A 15,361-nucleotide genomic window follows, 5' to 3' on the forward strand; every position below is an offset into this window, starting at 1 on the left:
GTATACAGTTTGAATATCAGTATTAAGTGTCTAGATTGCAGACCCCTTGAATTTGAGAAGGAATGCTCTTTTTTTTTTTTAAGGTTTTTATTTATTTATTTATTTATTTGAAAGGCAAAGTTACAGAGAGGCAGAGAGAGAGGTCTTCCATCCACTGGTTCACTTTCCAGATGGCCGCAATGGCTGGAGCTGCACCAATCCGAAGCCAGGAACCAGGAGCTTCTTCTGGGTCTCCCATATGGGTTCAGGGGCCCAAGGATTTGAGCCATCTTCCACTGCCTTCCCAGGCCATAGCAGAGAGTTGGATTGGAAGTGAAGCGGCCAAGACTCAAACCGACGCCCACGTGGGATGCCGGCACTGCAGGTGGCAGCTTTACCCACTACACCACAGCACCCGCCCTGAGAAGGAATACTCCTAAGACTTTTTTAGAAAGTTGGTTACTGTAACTACTGCTGCTTTTAGAATGATATGTTACTCAGCCCTACATCAGGAGAGTAATATATAACATTAGTTTAAAACTACTGTTATATCAAAAATTATGAACTTTAGAATAATTAAAACAACTTAAGAGTTTCACATGAAAATAAGAAGCGTATATTATAAAACCTCCATTTTTAAAGCTTTTCCACTTGGTTTTCCTAACCACGATCCATTTCAGCAAGCTTTTTCTTCTTTGAAAACCACTGAGCAGCCTCTGGTAGTTCTCTTGTGATTCTCCACTCACCCCTTTTGTATAACTAGTTTAGCAGGACATTAAGTAACTGTTGCTTCTACCACTAGAATGCCTGTTGATTGTAGTCCCACTTCTGCTATTCTGGTTTAGTATCTCACCATTTCCCATTTCCAGTTATTTCTGCTGTTATAACTATCTTCCCAAAGCATATTTAGGTCATGTCATTTCCTCGCTATATTATTATATTGTCTCTTTATTGCTATAGTTGTTAGCCATCTTTATATGTCATTTAAGATGATCCTTGGCAGTCTGACCCTACATTCTTACTCATTCTTCTGTGTCCCAGTAGGGGTGAGCTTTCACACTGTTTCTTACTTTGTTTACTAATCTTGTAACTAAACTTTATTATACTTAAGCTCAACTGAATATTCTTGGCATGGAAAACCCCTGTGTGTGCCTGCATCAGATATTGCCATACTGAAAGTATTCCTGATACCTCACCATGCAACATTACCTTCCTCCAGTGTTGCCTTATACTTCCTTGAGAGGGTTTACTGATTGATACCTTAGAGTAGAGTTGTATAGTTTGTTTTGTTTTCTCCATAGCTTATAAGTCTTTTGATGAAGTGGCCTTTGTCTTATTTAAATTGTTTTAATGGCTGCCTAATGTAAGACAGAATACACAGTGTATACTTCCACACATTTTTATTTATTCAGCTTGTTTCTGCTTTGTGTATAATGCTTCTATGTATATTTCTGTGAAGAAATACAAGAATGAATGTACATGTTCCATTAATATTAACATATCTTTAAATTTACTTACTACTAGGAAAAAAGACATTGATATAGTAAATTCAAAGGTGTTGTACATTAAGTGCTATGAAATTCTTAGCACCGACAGTAAAAATCATATCTATTGCTTTAAGTATTTTATTCTTGTATCATCTCTGAACTCATGGGACTGTGTGTATATTTAAATTTTTCTACCCATTTTCTACACATCAGTTATTGGTATATAAAAATCATAAATTACTCTTACAAAGTATAAAACTTCTATTAAGGTAATAAACTGAATTAAGAATTTAGTTTAATGTATTATCTAAGAATCATGGTATTTTAGCTAAGAATTTATAAAGCTGACATTTTGAGATGTATATTTTTCTTTGACTAGCCTCATTTTTTTGTTTGTTTTTCTTTTAGTGAAGTGATAGTGCTGGGTAGTTTAATTTAGTGTGACTCATTGAAAAACTTCAATATTAATTCCATTTGCACAGTTTGATTTCATTCAGTTCTCATATTCTCTTAAGAAACATGAGATTTATTGTGAAGTGTTTTATGTTTTATGATTAATGAGAAATGTGTGATAGACATATTTATGGTGCAATGTAATGATTTGTGAAGTGTGAATGCAATGCTCTGTGTTCTTTATACTCTAATATATTTAATTTGTTTCTAGATGCTGGCATCACCATCTACATCAGGTCAGCTGTCTCAGTTTGGGGCAAGTTTATACGGGCAACAAAGTAAGAATTTTGTATTTATTCTGGAATACTTTAAAGAGAAAGATAAATAACTACCAAATAAAAACCTATGCTGCCCCTTTAAGGTTGAAAAGACAACAAGACAATATTTAATTTTCATATTTATATAACAAAATCTCCATAATTTCAGGCCTTAATATTTCTGAATTAGTACAAATAGGATATATAATAAATTTTAGCTTATTTTGACATTTTAATTTATTTGACATCCTTTGAAATATTTTTGAAGAAGAATTTGCTAAACAAATTAAAAGTAGCCATTCTTTGTGTTTCAGTTAGAGTATGTTAAAAATTTTTTTGGTTGGGTAGGTTTTTTGTTGTTGTTGTTCGTTTGTTTTCTGACATCATTATTATTGTAAATCTGTTACTTAGCAGCAGTTTGTAAAATACTTTTTGTTTAGCAAATATTTCTTCTTTTCCCTAGCTCAGTGTGGGTATAGGATTTAGATTTTTGTCTCACAGTTCAATTATTTTTCCTTCATATGGTTTAAGCGCTTAGCACAGTGCCTGGCGCATAGTAAGCGCTCAATAAATATTAGTGATCGTCACATAAAATTTTTATAAAACTCTAAATTATAAAATTTCTTCATATTTTTCAAATTTTCCAGTTTGTTACATAAGATTTTAGGATCTCTGTTAATGTCAAAAGATCTGTTGATTTCTTATTTCTGTTAATATCATTTCTGTTAATGGAATGGGAGAGTTAAATTATAAATGGTCATCAAAGATTATATAATAATTGGGTAACTTGCGGAGACATCTGATAACTGACTATCTTAACCTGCTTCAAATAAAAATCAGTTATTTGATTTGGAAGTCTTGATAGGTATCAGAATAGTTGTCATGCCATTTTACTGTCAAACTGATTTTGAAGCTTAGTGGGGGGATGTATACAAAGATAATTTCCACCTTCTTTTCCCTATCTTTTCTGGAGTTCTTCTTTTGTTGTGCAACAAAGTTTTGTTAATACAGAACTAGCAAATAAAATGTATCAATTCCTTGTGTATCAACAGTTTTCCTCTATGTAGAAAGCCTTTTATTACGTAAGAAAGTATTGTTTTTTTCATCCACAAATATTTCCTTTTAGTTGAGGAAATATATTCAGCTAGGAATTTGTCCTATTTACTGTGTTTTCTTGGTATGATGTTCACCCTGATGATAGCCTATACATGAGAATATTTTCTTATTTAAAACTGCCTTTACATATGTACAGCAGCATGTGTAGTGCGAACATCTTTTTTTCTTTTACATTTTTAATATTCACAATAGACTATAGTACCACAAAATAAGTAGAAATGGAATATGGAAATACTATATTTGAGAAACTGAGACTTTTTAAAAGGAGAGCAACAGTAATTTATCACCAACTGTTTGGACTTTAAAGGTTCTGATCTGATTCTTAAATCAGCAAATCTGAAATTACAATTAGGCTAAGATACAGAGTAGATTAAGTTTGAAATGTGATTGTATCTTTGGTATGCTAGACATTTTTTACATCTTAATTTCTATATATCACTGTGTTCTTAAGAATATACAAAGGTTAGGCCGGTGCCACGGCTCAATAGGCTAATCCTCTGCTTGCAGCGCTGGCATCCTGGGTTCTGGTCCCGATCAGGGCGCCAGATTCTCTCCCAGTTGCTCCTCTTCCAGTCCAGCTCTCTGCTGTGGCCCGGGAGTGCAGTAGAGGATGGCCCAAGTGCTTGGGCCCTGCACCTGCATGGGAGACCAGGAGAAGCACCTGGCTCCTGGCTTCTGATCAGCGTGGTGTGCCAGCCACAGCGGCCATTGGGAGGTGAACCAACGGAAAAGGAGGACCTTTCTCTCTGTCTCTCTCTCACTGTCCACTCTGCCTGTCAAAAAAAAAAAAAAAAAAAAAAAGAATATACAAAGGTTAATAAATGAGCAAATGTATTTTCATAAGGTATAATTACTGGTTTGGAAAGGAGTCATTTGACAAATCCTGTTTGAGTTCAAATAAATCGTTATATTCCTATAATGTTGGTGAAGTGATATTTTGAAAATATGGCTCACTCTTTCACTTTTTCAGACTGACATTTTAGAATCTAGTGTATAGAAATATTGAACCTGAGACTAAGTGTGTCAGGTCACAGTGCAATTATTTGCTTCTAATACATACATTTAGGAGTTATAACTAATGGAAGATGACTGCCTAGATTGCCAGTCTGTATCTATTAGGACTGACTCAAGAGAGTCAAAGAGCTCCTTTTTGGTGGAGAGTCTGAATAAATACCTAGCTAAATGAGAGAACACAAACTACATTGCGGAGCTAGAGGATCAGTGTTTCAATCGTGATAAGTCAGATGATAAAATTTGAGGGACTGGGGCATGCACTGTGACTTGGTGGGCTAAGTGTCCACCTGCAGTGCCAATATCCCATATGGGCACCAGTTCATATCCTCGCTGCTCCTCTTCCAATCTAGCTCTCTGCTATAGCCTGGGAAAGCAGTGGAAGATGGCCCAAGTCCTTGGGCCCCAGTATGCATGTGGGAGACCCAAAGAAGCTCCTGGCTCCTGGCTTCGGATCAGCCCAGTTCTGGCCATTGTAGCCATTAGGGGAATGAACCAGCAGATAGAAGACCTTTCTCTCTCTCTCTCTCTCCCTCCACCCCTTCCCCAACCCCCATCTATCTGTTTGTACCTCTGCCTCTCAAATAAATAAATAAATCTTTAAAAAAGGGGGGGGCAATGTACTTTAAAAAAGAGGATTTGAGGGATTAACTTTAATGAAGGATGGAGAGGTAAGGAATTAGGTGGAGGTAGATTAGAGATCTTATTCTTTTTTTTTCTTTTCTTTTCTTTTTTTTTTTTTTTTTTAAGAACGATTTGGGCCTTGGCTCACTTGGCTAATCCTCCGCCTGAGGCACCGGCATCCCATATGGGTGCCGGGTTCTAGTCCCGGTTGCTCCTCTTCCAGGCCAGCTCTCTGCTGTGGCCCAGGAAGGCAGTGGAGGATGGCCCAAGTGCTTGGGCACCTGCACCTCCATGGGAGACCAGGAAGAACCACCTGGCTCCTGGCTTCTGATCGGCGTAGCTCCGGCCGCAGTGGCCATTTAGGGGGTGAACCAATGGAAGGAAGACCTTTCTCTCTGTCTCTCCCTCTCACTGTCTGTAACTCTACCTCTCAAATAAATAAATAAAAAATATATAAAAGAAGAAAGATTTATTTATTTTACTTGAAAGGTAGAGTTAGAAAGAATGAGAGACACAAAATGGAGAGAGATTGATCTTCTATCTGCTGGTTCACTTTCCAAGTGGGCTGGTTCACTTCCCAGGGGTGGGCCAGGCTGGAGGTCGGAGCCAGGAGCTTCATTTGGATCTCCCACTTGGGTACAGAGACCCAAGGGCTTGGGCCATCTTCCACTGCTTTCCCAGGCCATAGCAGAGAGGTGGATCGGAGGTGGAGTATTAGGGACACAAACTGGAGCCCATGTGGGGTGCTGGGAGCTTCACCCACTACACCACAGCTCCAGCCGCTGCCCTGAGATCTTATTGTTACAAGTAGCTGCTAATTGAGTTATTTAAAACCAAAAGTTGCTTTTCCTCCCAAGTGCATCGAGTACCACCATTAACTTTGTAATCAGATTGGCAAAATTAAGTAGTAATTTTTGTCATTAAAATGTGAGATCTGGACCTGTGGTGTGTCCTGATGCTTAGAAAAGTTAACAGTGGAAGAGGTAGAGAAGGAATAGTGTCCTCTCAAGAACTAAGACTTGCTGAGTTTACACAAGGACAGGAATTTGTCTTGCAAAGAATATAGAACTGCTTAAACCTACATTTTGCCTAATTTGGATCGAAGTGAGTGTGTAAGAGCATGAGATATCCAGAAAATGCTGGCTGATGGCTTGTGTAATACCAGATTCTAGTATAAGATGATTGTATCCCAAAATGTAAATAATTTTTGATCCATGACTTCACATGAATACATGCCAGATGATAACTACAGAAAAAATGAACATACACTTCTGTTCAAGTTGCTTGATACTCTCCAATTTTTTTTTTTTTTTTTTTTTGAGTTTGTGTATAAGATTTTAGGTACAATTGGCTGGTGCCGTGGCTCAATAGGCTAATCCTCTGCCTGCGGTGCTGGCACACCGGGTTCTAGTCCTGGTTGGGGCGCCGGATTCTGTCCCAGTTGCCCCTCTTCCAGTCCAGCTCTCTGCTGTGGCCCAGGAGTGCAGTGGAGGATGGCCCAAGTCCTTGGGCTCTGTACCCGCATGGGAGACCAGGATAAGCACCTGGCTCCTGGCTTCTGATTGATGCAGTAGCCACTGGGTGTGAACCAACGGCAAAAGGAAGACCTTTCTCTCTGTCTCTCTCTCTCTCTCACTGTCCACTCTGCCTGTCAAAAAAAAAAAAAAAAGATTTTAGATACAATTTATAGGTTTAAAGATCTCTGGGCATCCTGAAGCTGTCCCTTAGATCGGAATCAACATGAGACCTGGAATTAATTTTTCCTGGATGGTCAATACATTGAAATTAAATGATAGTATAGTTGGAGTGTTTTCTTACCAACAAGACTGAGAGGTTTGTAGAATTGAGAGGAAATTGTATTTGTTGAGTTCATTCAGCGTTTTCTAGATATTTTACAGGCAGAAGCAATCACTTACTTTTAGTGAATCATCAGGAAAGGACTCGGAAATTAGGTTATGTTTGAATTTGGCCTTGGAAGAGTGAAGTAGTTTTAGCAGTAAGAACAACATCTACAACATGGGATATGTTTGGGGGAGAATCCACTTTATCAAGGCAAGGGAAATCTATAAGGCTGTTATTGGTTTCAGTGAAGAAGTACAATCTGCATGTTTCTGTAGATATCTAAGATCTTTGCTACTTTTCAAGTTCAAGACCACACCTGTGACGGCATGAAATATTCCCCCTCAAAACATTATTTTCTGGTAAAAACCATCTGTTGTTAGATTCTCATTTTATCTTCTTTTTTTTTTTTTTTTTCATTTTATTTTCATCATTAAGACTAGCTGTAGGGTTTCTTTCCATAAACTTATTTTACTCACCCCAAAAAAGTACTAATCTTTATTTAGTACTCACTGTGTGTCAGTCGCTATTTTAAATGCTTTGTATGAATTAACTAATTTATTCTTCACAACAGCTCCATGAGAGACTAAAGAACTTGCCTTATGTTATGAAGACATAGAGCCAGGGTTACTTATTTTCTAAGAGTAACTATGTGAACACAAGTGGAAAACAACAGATTCTTTGAATCCTAGATGCTGTAAGATGCTTACTGAATGCTGTGACACTTAAGGGCAATTTGCACATAGTAGAAACTACCAGTGTTAAATCCACATGTGCTCACAATCTGCAGAACTGTCTACAGAAGACATTGTGATAGGATTTATTAATTCATTCTGTGTTTATTGAGTGCCTACCGTTAGTAGAAATTATTCTAAGGTCCAAGTAAGAATGTGGCAAATAAGTTAGTTCCTGCTCTCATGTTACTTATATTTTAAAGGAGAAAGAGAACAAACAGGCAGGCAGTACACTCAATGAATTTTGTATGGTAATAAGTACTGTAAGTTAGATTAATGGGATGAGTTGGTGGAGTAATATTTTACCTGGAGCAGGCAAAGAGGTTACCTCTAAAGAGGCAATATATGAATTAAGCCTTTGAATATTGAGGAGGAGTCCTTGGAAAGATCTGGAGGAAAACTTTTTAGGTATGAGCAACAGCAAGTAAAAAAAAGATTTTAAGTATTGGGAATGTAAGAATGGACTTAATGTGTTAAAGGAAGAGTTAGAGGGCCAGTGTAATGAATAAAGAGAGATCAATGAAGTATCAGTTATTAATACATCAAAAGTTTGGTAAAGATTTGTTAAAGAGTCTGGATTTATTCTCAGTAGCAAAGATTTTAGGATATAGGCTAATTTTTAAAGATTAGTTGAATTGGTTAGAGGAGGGACAGGTGACAAGAGACCAGGCTGCTACTGCAGTAGTCCAGCCAAGAAAATAAAGTGACTTAGATTGTGGTGTAGGCATTATGAAGGGGTCAAGTTTGAAATATTTTGGAGATTGAGTTAATATGAAAGAGAGGTATCAAGGATGATTTCTAAGGTTTCAGACATGCCTTTCTTTGTGTATGAGTGCTACAAGTCTGTACAAGAAATTTGGGTTAAGGAAGAATACAAGGTATTCTTGAGTGATAAACACAGCTCTTCCACAGATAAAGATCCTTTGAAACTTGTATAAAGATCAGCTAGGTGTAGTCTGGGTTTCTAAACTGGTTCTGTCACAGCAGCAACTTCTCACAGTTGGACATGTTGAAGCCAGTAGTTCTGTTTATGTTTCTTGTCTCATAACTCCTTGGCACCTGGGAAGCAAGCCCACTTGCCTTCCGAGTTGTTATCATTTTCATACCCCTTGCCATTCTTTCAGACTGAACTGTTGCTAATACCATTTCACTCATGACTTCCCTACCGCTATGACCGCTGGATACCTGGTTAAATATCTTTCATTATTTACTTTATATATTGTCTCCTCCAGGAAAACTTTTCTGATTGCAGATCCATTCTATTCCTGAATCTGAGTGGAATTTTAGGTGTTAGCATGCATGTACTCAAATACACTCAGTACACTGCAGGTAACACCTTGATAATTATGTTTGTTTGCCTGTTTAATCATTTTTAAAATAATCTTTCATATTTCTATAGAACAAGAGAAAGCAAAGTGTCTTTGGTGGAGAGAGTGGTATGAATAATAAAGGTACAGGGAAGATTTGAAGAGAATAGGAAAAGGACAAGATTATGAATCAAGTATTTAGATTGTAAGAGAGTAAAATGTTCATAGAGGTTAGAAAAAATATTTTGAGTCCTGACTGAATGTTGTAGATTTAACTGTGATTAGAATTAATGGTATAAAACAGTAGTGTTCAACGCTGGTTGCACCTCTGGAAACACCTGGGGAGTTTTAAAAATCTCAGGGCCAGTGAATAGCCCATTCTCAAACTAAGTCACAGTTTCTGGAGATGAGACCCAGACACTAAAGTTTTCTTGGTAATGCAAAAGTTAGCAACTATTTTTCTAAAAGGTTGGAAAGCTAAGTTAATTGTCAAGGGGCATTGGAATAGGAGTCAGACATTGGATCATTATCCTTACTCTTCATTGTGATTTTGGCCAAGTCATTTAATGGCTGCTTTGAGTTCTTCATCTATAACTTAGTTGAATGATCACTGGAGTCTTTTCTATTCTTAAAATCATTTGAGCTTAATAAAGGAAATTACATAATGAAATCATTTTATAGGGAACATTAACCAGCTTAAGTGAAGGACAGGTTGGAGGTAACAAGAGATTGAGATAAAGTACCATTTAGAACTATTGTCTTTTGTAGTATAGGTCACTGCAGTGAGTTGGTAGAGGAAGTTGACTGCTTTGGGATTTGAAAAGGAGACACTTTCAGACTTTTTGAGTTGATTAGGGGCTCTCTCCAGCCCCCAGTAAAGATTTCAGGAGACTTCATTTAGGTATGAGAATTCAGGAATTAGATTGCTATGGTTGAACTTTCTTTCATGTAACCTGAATTGTTATTTACCTCTAGCAAAAGATTAAATGAAGTATGGCGCATATTGCCAAAACTATTTTAAGGGATGTGCTCTTAAGCAGTTTGTGAGATGGAGATAATGTATGAAATAATTTCTGAGATCATATTCTTTAGAGTTTTTGAAAAATGATCTTTAAAGAATTCATCCCATTCTTTGAATATTTAACTCCCTGCCAAATGAGAGGTGAGAAATATGTTTATGTAGTCTTCCTAATGTTGCAGTATTCTTTGTTATAAATTTTCGGAGTAAAAGAAAAGATATTGATTCAGAATTAACCTTTTTAAATTGTGTTCTCATTCTTTTATTCCTTGTCTATAAAAAGTTGTCACCATCTTCTATAGGATTATTGTGAGTAGTAAATAGTGCGTTGTTGTCAGATCTCAATAAATTTTAATGCTGCTGCCCTCTCATGTCCTCCCAGTCACCTACTCATGTTCCTGGAAACATATTTTTGTGTTAAAATGTTGGGTTTTTATGTGCAAAAAAATCTTTTAAGTTCTTTCTTTTTTAAGTTTGCATATTCTTGGCATGCTATTTGGGAGATCATTTTCTGTGATGTTGGTAGAGTAAGAGTAAATTTTTCCCATCCTTGCATCTTCTAGTTGTAATAGCTTGACTGAAGTAAATCAAATTTAGTGACTCAGTTTATTTTATTTCTAAAAATAATCTTTGTGTGCTTCTATTCAGTCCTACTGATTCTTTATCTTAAAGAAATCCAATCTTATATTAAATTTAAAATAACTTCAGCCTTTCCCATTCTTTCTGTATCCAGAATTTTTCTTTGTTGATATTCAGATAATCTCTGGCATCTAAAATATTTCTGAAATTATAAGCTTTCATTATATGACATAGAATAATATGTAAACCGGAAATTGGAATGGAAAAATCTTTTGTAAGATGAAATTGATTAAAGGGGGCCAAAAGGGTGCTAGATTTTTGGAAAATATGTTTGTAGTAATGATTTTGTAGAAAGAAAAGGAAAAGAAAAATAAAGGTAGAAGAATGGAAACCACCAGGTATTAGAACCAAAGCTGAAAGTAAAATGAAGCGATTGGAGCAAGAGATGGAGGTTTAGGAAAAAAATCTTGGAGAGAAGGAAATAAATGTTGTATTGGACTCTGATAGTACTGCCAATAAAGAACAGTAGGAGTTAAGAGATCTAAATTCTAGTCCTACTTCTTTGTGTCACCTTAGAGAAGTCTGTTAACTTATTTGAGACTAAGATTTCTTATCTGTAAAATGTGAACACTGAACCAAGTGATCTTTAAGATCCATTCTAGCTCTAAAATTATATGCTATTTTTTGGTGGTCAGTAACTCTGGGAAACACGCTCCTGTGGGAATTTTGTAGCTGTGGCTCACTTGAGGAAGGCATGTTTGTGGAGTGAAATGTAAGCTCTCTGAGAGAAGAGACCTTTTCTCTCTTACACGCTGCTATATGCCCAGCAGCTAGGACAGTGTTTGTCACATAGTAGACACTCAATAAATGTTAAATGAGTGATGTAAAAATATCATTGTAGTGATTTATTATGGTAGCACCTAGAGGAAAACTGATCTGCTTTAGGTAGAGAAAAGATTGTATGCCTCTAAAGGAACCATCTTAAATAGGCTGGTTTTTAATCTCTTCTTTACTGGCTTGTCCCAGATTCAGAGAACATGACTGAAGCTAGTAGCTTTCTCATGATCACAAAACTGTGACTGGATGCCATTGGAGTGACTGATTTAGACAAATAATGTAGCCAATTTCCTTCATATGTCTTAAAGTAGTGCAGGCCCAAATGGAGTCTTTATGGAACATGCATGAAAGGGGTATACATAAAATATATTAGCTGTATTGCATTGGATTCATTGGCTTCATTCAGTTGACAAGTTAAGTGAGGCTACAAAGTGAGTTCTGAGGTTGTAGAATTGAAGGTATCCATCAGTGAAATCTGTGATGCACTGCTGTCCGCTGGGTTAGAAAGTGACACCTTGTTACACTAAAAGATAAATTTAGGAAAGATAATTGAAGCAAAATATTCATGGCACATGTATTCTACTTATTTATTGTTATAGTTCCAGAATTTTCAGATTTTTGAAAGTCGTGGACCCAAAACTAGACTGAAAAGGGGAAAAAAAAGTCACCTTAAATCTCAGACACTAAGCAGTCTATTTGCTGATTAGCTCTCATTCTATCTTATCACTTTGATTTAATTTCCAGTTCAAAATTTGGGTGACTGAGGAGCCATTCCTCAGCAGACTAGAAACAGAAAGCGTTAAAAAGTGTGGATAGGGAAGATGAAAGAAAGGAGACATTCATAGCTAACAATGACAGCATAAATGATAGCTAGAAGTCCTTACTCTGAAGAATAAAAGAACAAAACATTAAGATGAGCTATATTCATGATGAATTTTCTGGATCATTAGAAAAATAATAATATTTCACATTATTGGAATAATCCAGAAAATATGTCATGTATTGAAGTTTGCCCAAATCTGTTAATTTTTATCAGAGTAGTAAACCCTGGGTTGTCTAATGACACCTCTTGAAAATGTTCATGTCCACATTTGGCCCCTGAAGTCCCATATAAATACAGGATCATTATACTTTGAAATATTTTTAATATTTTAGATTTTTATGTCTTAGAGCTATATCAGGTTGAAGTTTTTTTTTATAACAGTTGCTGGAATTTTATGTTGAGTTTTTACAAATTATAATGAAAAATATATATAAACAGTAGGGACTTTCTAAAATGCATTTTTTAAAAAAGTTAAAGCAAACTGCAGGTAAATGTTGTTTCTTTGTATATCAATTGTGAAATAAAATATAAAAACACAAGATTATAAAAATTTTTTAAAGGCATACAAATATGCCTTTAAGAAATTTGAGAACAGTATCTATTTATAATGTCATAACATCTTATTTGTTACAGTCATCAACTGACATTTTATTATAAAATAGAAATTTGATAAAATAGAAATGAAAACAATATCCAATCGTACTATTAAATTTCAGACTAGAACATACTTTTGTTAAGGTCAGAGTCCATTTGGAGTAAATTGACTATATCCATATAAAATTTGCATATTATGTTAGGCCATTTAAAAGTGTTTTAAATTGCCAACTCCAGAAGATGGATAACAATTTCATTCCTGTTGGCAATGAATTTCCTTCTTCTGAATTTCTTTATTAGGTGCACTAGGCCTTCCAATGAGGGGAATGAGCAACAATACCCCTCAGTTAAATCGCAGCTTATCACAAGGCACTCAGTTACCGAGCCACGTCACGCCAACAACAGGGGTACCAACAATGTCACTTCACACGCCTCCATCTCCAAGCAGGTATTTATTGATGGACCAGAATATTTTTCAAAATGTATCTGTGTAGAGTAAGCAAGTTTTTTTTGAAGTAATTATTTGATTTTTTCTGGTTCAGTGCCTTTCGTTGAGGGGGAAGATACCTATGCTCCTGTGCTCGTTTTGTTTCATTTAAGAATGGATAGGTAATAGTGCAAGATGTTCTTATTCTACAGCTAGCGTGCTGGTTGTTAACTGGGTGGATATCAAGGGTTACTCATCTCCTGGAGAGCTTTTTCAAAAGGCAGCTCTCTTCCTCAAAGGAAGATTGCATAAAATAACTCCCCAGATAATTCTGATTCTTGATTCGCCACCAAAACACCCATGGTATAGCAGAAATAAAGTAAACTGGATGACATTATGCATATTAATATGAAGAGAATAGAATGACATGCATTTGGAATGAAGTTATTCTCAATACATTAGTGAAATACATTTGTATTTTATGTCATAATCACACCGATAGCTCTCTCATCTTAGATAATACCTTATGTTAGTTTCACTATAATTTGCGTTTTTTGGTTTATTCACTCTGATTTTTCTTTTTGAAGAAGTAGAATGACTAGACAAAAAAGTTAGGATTGCAATTTGAATTAGATTCTAGGGTTGGACCAATTGATTATTTATAGAGATTTTAATGAGTGATTATAGAGAGCTTATTTAGTATAATGGACTTCTTTTTCAGGGGTATTTTGCCTATGAATCCTAGGAATATGATGAACCACTCCCAGGTTGGTCAGGGCATTGGAATTCCTAGCAGGACAAATAGCATGAGCAGTTCAGGGTTAGGTAGCCCCAACAGAAGCTCGCCAAGCATAATATGTATGCCAAAGCAGCAGCCTTCTCGACAGCCTTTTACTGTGAACAGGTAAGATGTTTATTGATACTGTGTATAATTGTCTTTTTGGATATCCTCAGATTTTGTCTTTTTGTATTTTAATGCTTTGTTCTTGAATCTTGGCTTCTGTCTCATAAGTGTGTTTCATCATACATTTATGACCAAAGATTCTGTCACACATCACAAGTTCAACCATCTCAAAACTAAACATGTTCTTTTGAAAATTACTTTCATTTTAGAAAGCACATTAAAGCTTGTGGTTGTTAGAAAAGGATTGTTCTTGGGTTCCCACCAGCCAAATTTTTGTTCCTATGTCCTTTATTCATTGAGATTGGTTACCACTTATGTGGAAAGATTGCCGGCTTTATGACTAGGACCAGAGATACGGTTGACCATTACTGCCTTGCTTCAGTTGTACTTTGGCTGAATACCTTCTCAGTTAAGATTCAGTTTTGTGCTTTGGAGACTTACTTACCAAAGTCTTTTTTTAAGACTGTGTCTAGAAAACTATCATGTCTAAGGAATCTAAACAAAAAGATGAGCTGTCGTGCTTTTTTTGCTCTATTTTGCACTGTTGTTTCATATACTATGTAGATAATTTCCATTTAGGATTTTCAAGCTGTTTGGGTAATTTTTATAGGAGTTGTATCTAAAGTACAAGTCTTTCTTGCAAAAAAAAAGCATTCCAGCTTGATTGCCTATTTTTTGTATGCAAATTTTATATATAAGATGATTATTTTAAATGAAAGGCTGGGAGGGGGGCTTTTATCTAGTTGTTATCATCTTACCCATTTAATTCATTTCTCTTATGTGAAGTACTAGTAAAATCTGAATTAAGAAAGATTAGTAGTACATTTCCTGGTTAATCTTCATCCCATAAGCTCCAGTTCTTTTATTTAGACTCATGAATATTTCTTAAATCATTTTATGGCTCTTATTTTTAAAATATTTTTTATAAAGGAATATCAAAATTCTCATCTCCTTGACACCTTCCTAACCATCTTGGCCTTTATCACCTTTCCGCATTCTTTTAGTATTGATTGTTCATTGAATGTATATTTAGATTTTTATCTGTCTGTGTTTATTCACATTCTGTGTTTAAAAAATATTTGCATATGAATTTTCAATGTAACATGGATTTCTAAAACCCTGCTTATTTCGACTATTGATAAGTTGTATTTATTATAAAATGTTTTCATCTTTGAGTACTTACTTCAAGTTTGAGGGGATCTGTATCATCAGCAATTCTGACAAGATTTTTAACAAAAATTACCGTTGACTTTCCTGTTCTTCTCTGGAGTGTTACTGTTTCACCAGCTACGTATTTTATCAAAAGTTGTTTGGCCATAATTAGTTTTACAAATGTAGACAAAAATTGCCATTTTCAAAAAGAGTATAACCT

At 35.7% G+C, this 15,361-nt stretch overlaps 1 protein-coding gene across 38 annotated transcripts in view; it reads left to right on the plus strand.

Annotated features, from left to right (window-relative positions):
• Nucleotides 1-15,361, plus strand: part of CNOT2 (CCR4-NOT transcription complex subunit 2) — a 121,248-nt gene that overhangs the window by 79,967 nt on the left and 25,920 nt on the right. For 20 of the 38 annotated variants that reach the window (XR_016216885.1, XR_016216886.1, XR_016216887.1 and 17 more), the window contains 3 exons: nucleotides 2,131-2,197; nucleotides 12,959-13,106; nucleotides 13,807-13,989. Coding sequence is in view for 31 of the 38 variants with exons in the window: in XM_089308699.1 (XP_089164825.1) it covers nucleotides 2,131-2,197; nucleotides 12,959-13,106; nucleotides 13,807-13,989 (398 nt within the window). In the remaining 7 variants the exon portion in view is untranslated. The remainder of the gene's footprint in view (nucleotides 1-2,130; nucleotides 2,198-12,958; nucleotides 13,107-13,806; nucleotides 13,990-15,361) is intronic. The other 18 variants (XM_089308719.1, XM_089308708.1, XM_089308712.1 and 15 more) reach the window with 3 other exon arrangements.

This window comes from Oryctolagus cuniculus, chromosome 11 (genome assembly GCF_051225735.1).
Source record: "Oryctolagus cuniculus isolate XC-2025 breed Fujian yellow rabbit chromosome 11, ASM5122573v1, whole genome shotgun sequence".
Lineage (NCBI taxonomy): Eukaryota > Metazoa > Chordata > Mammalia > Lagomorpha > Leporidae > Oryctolagus > Oryctolagus cuniculus.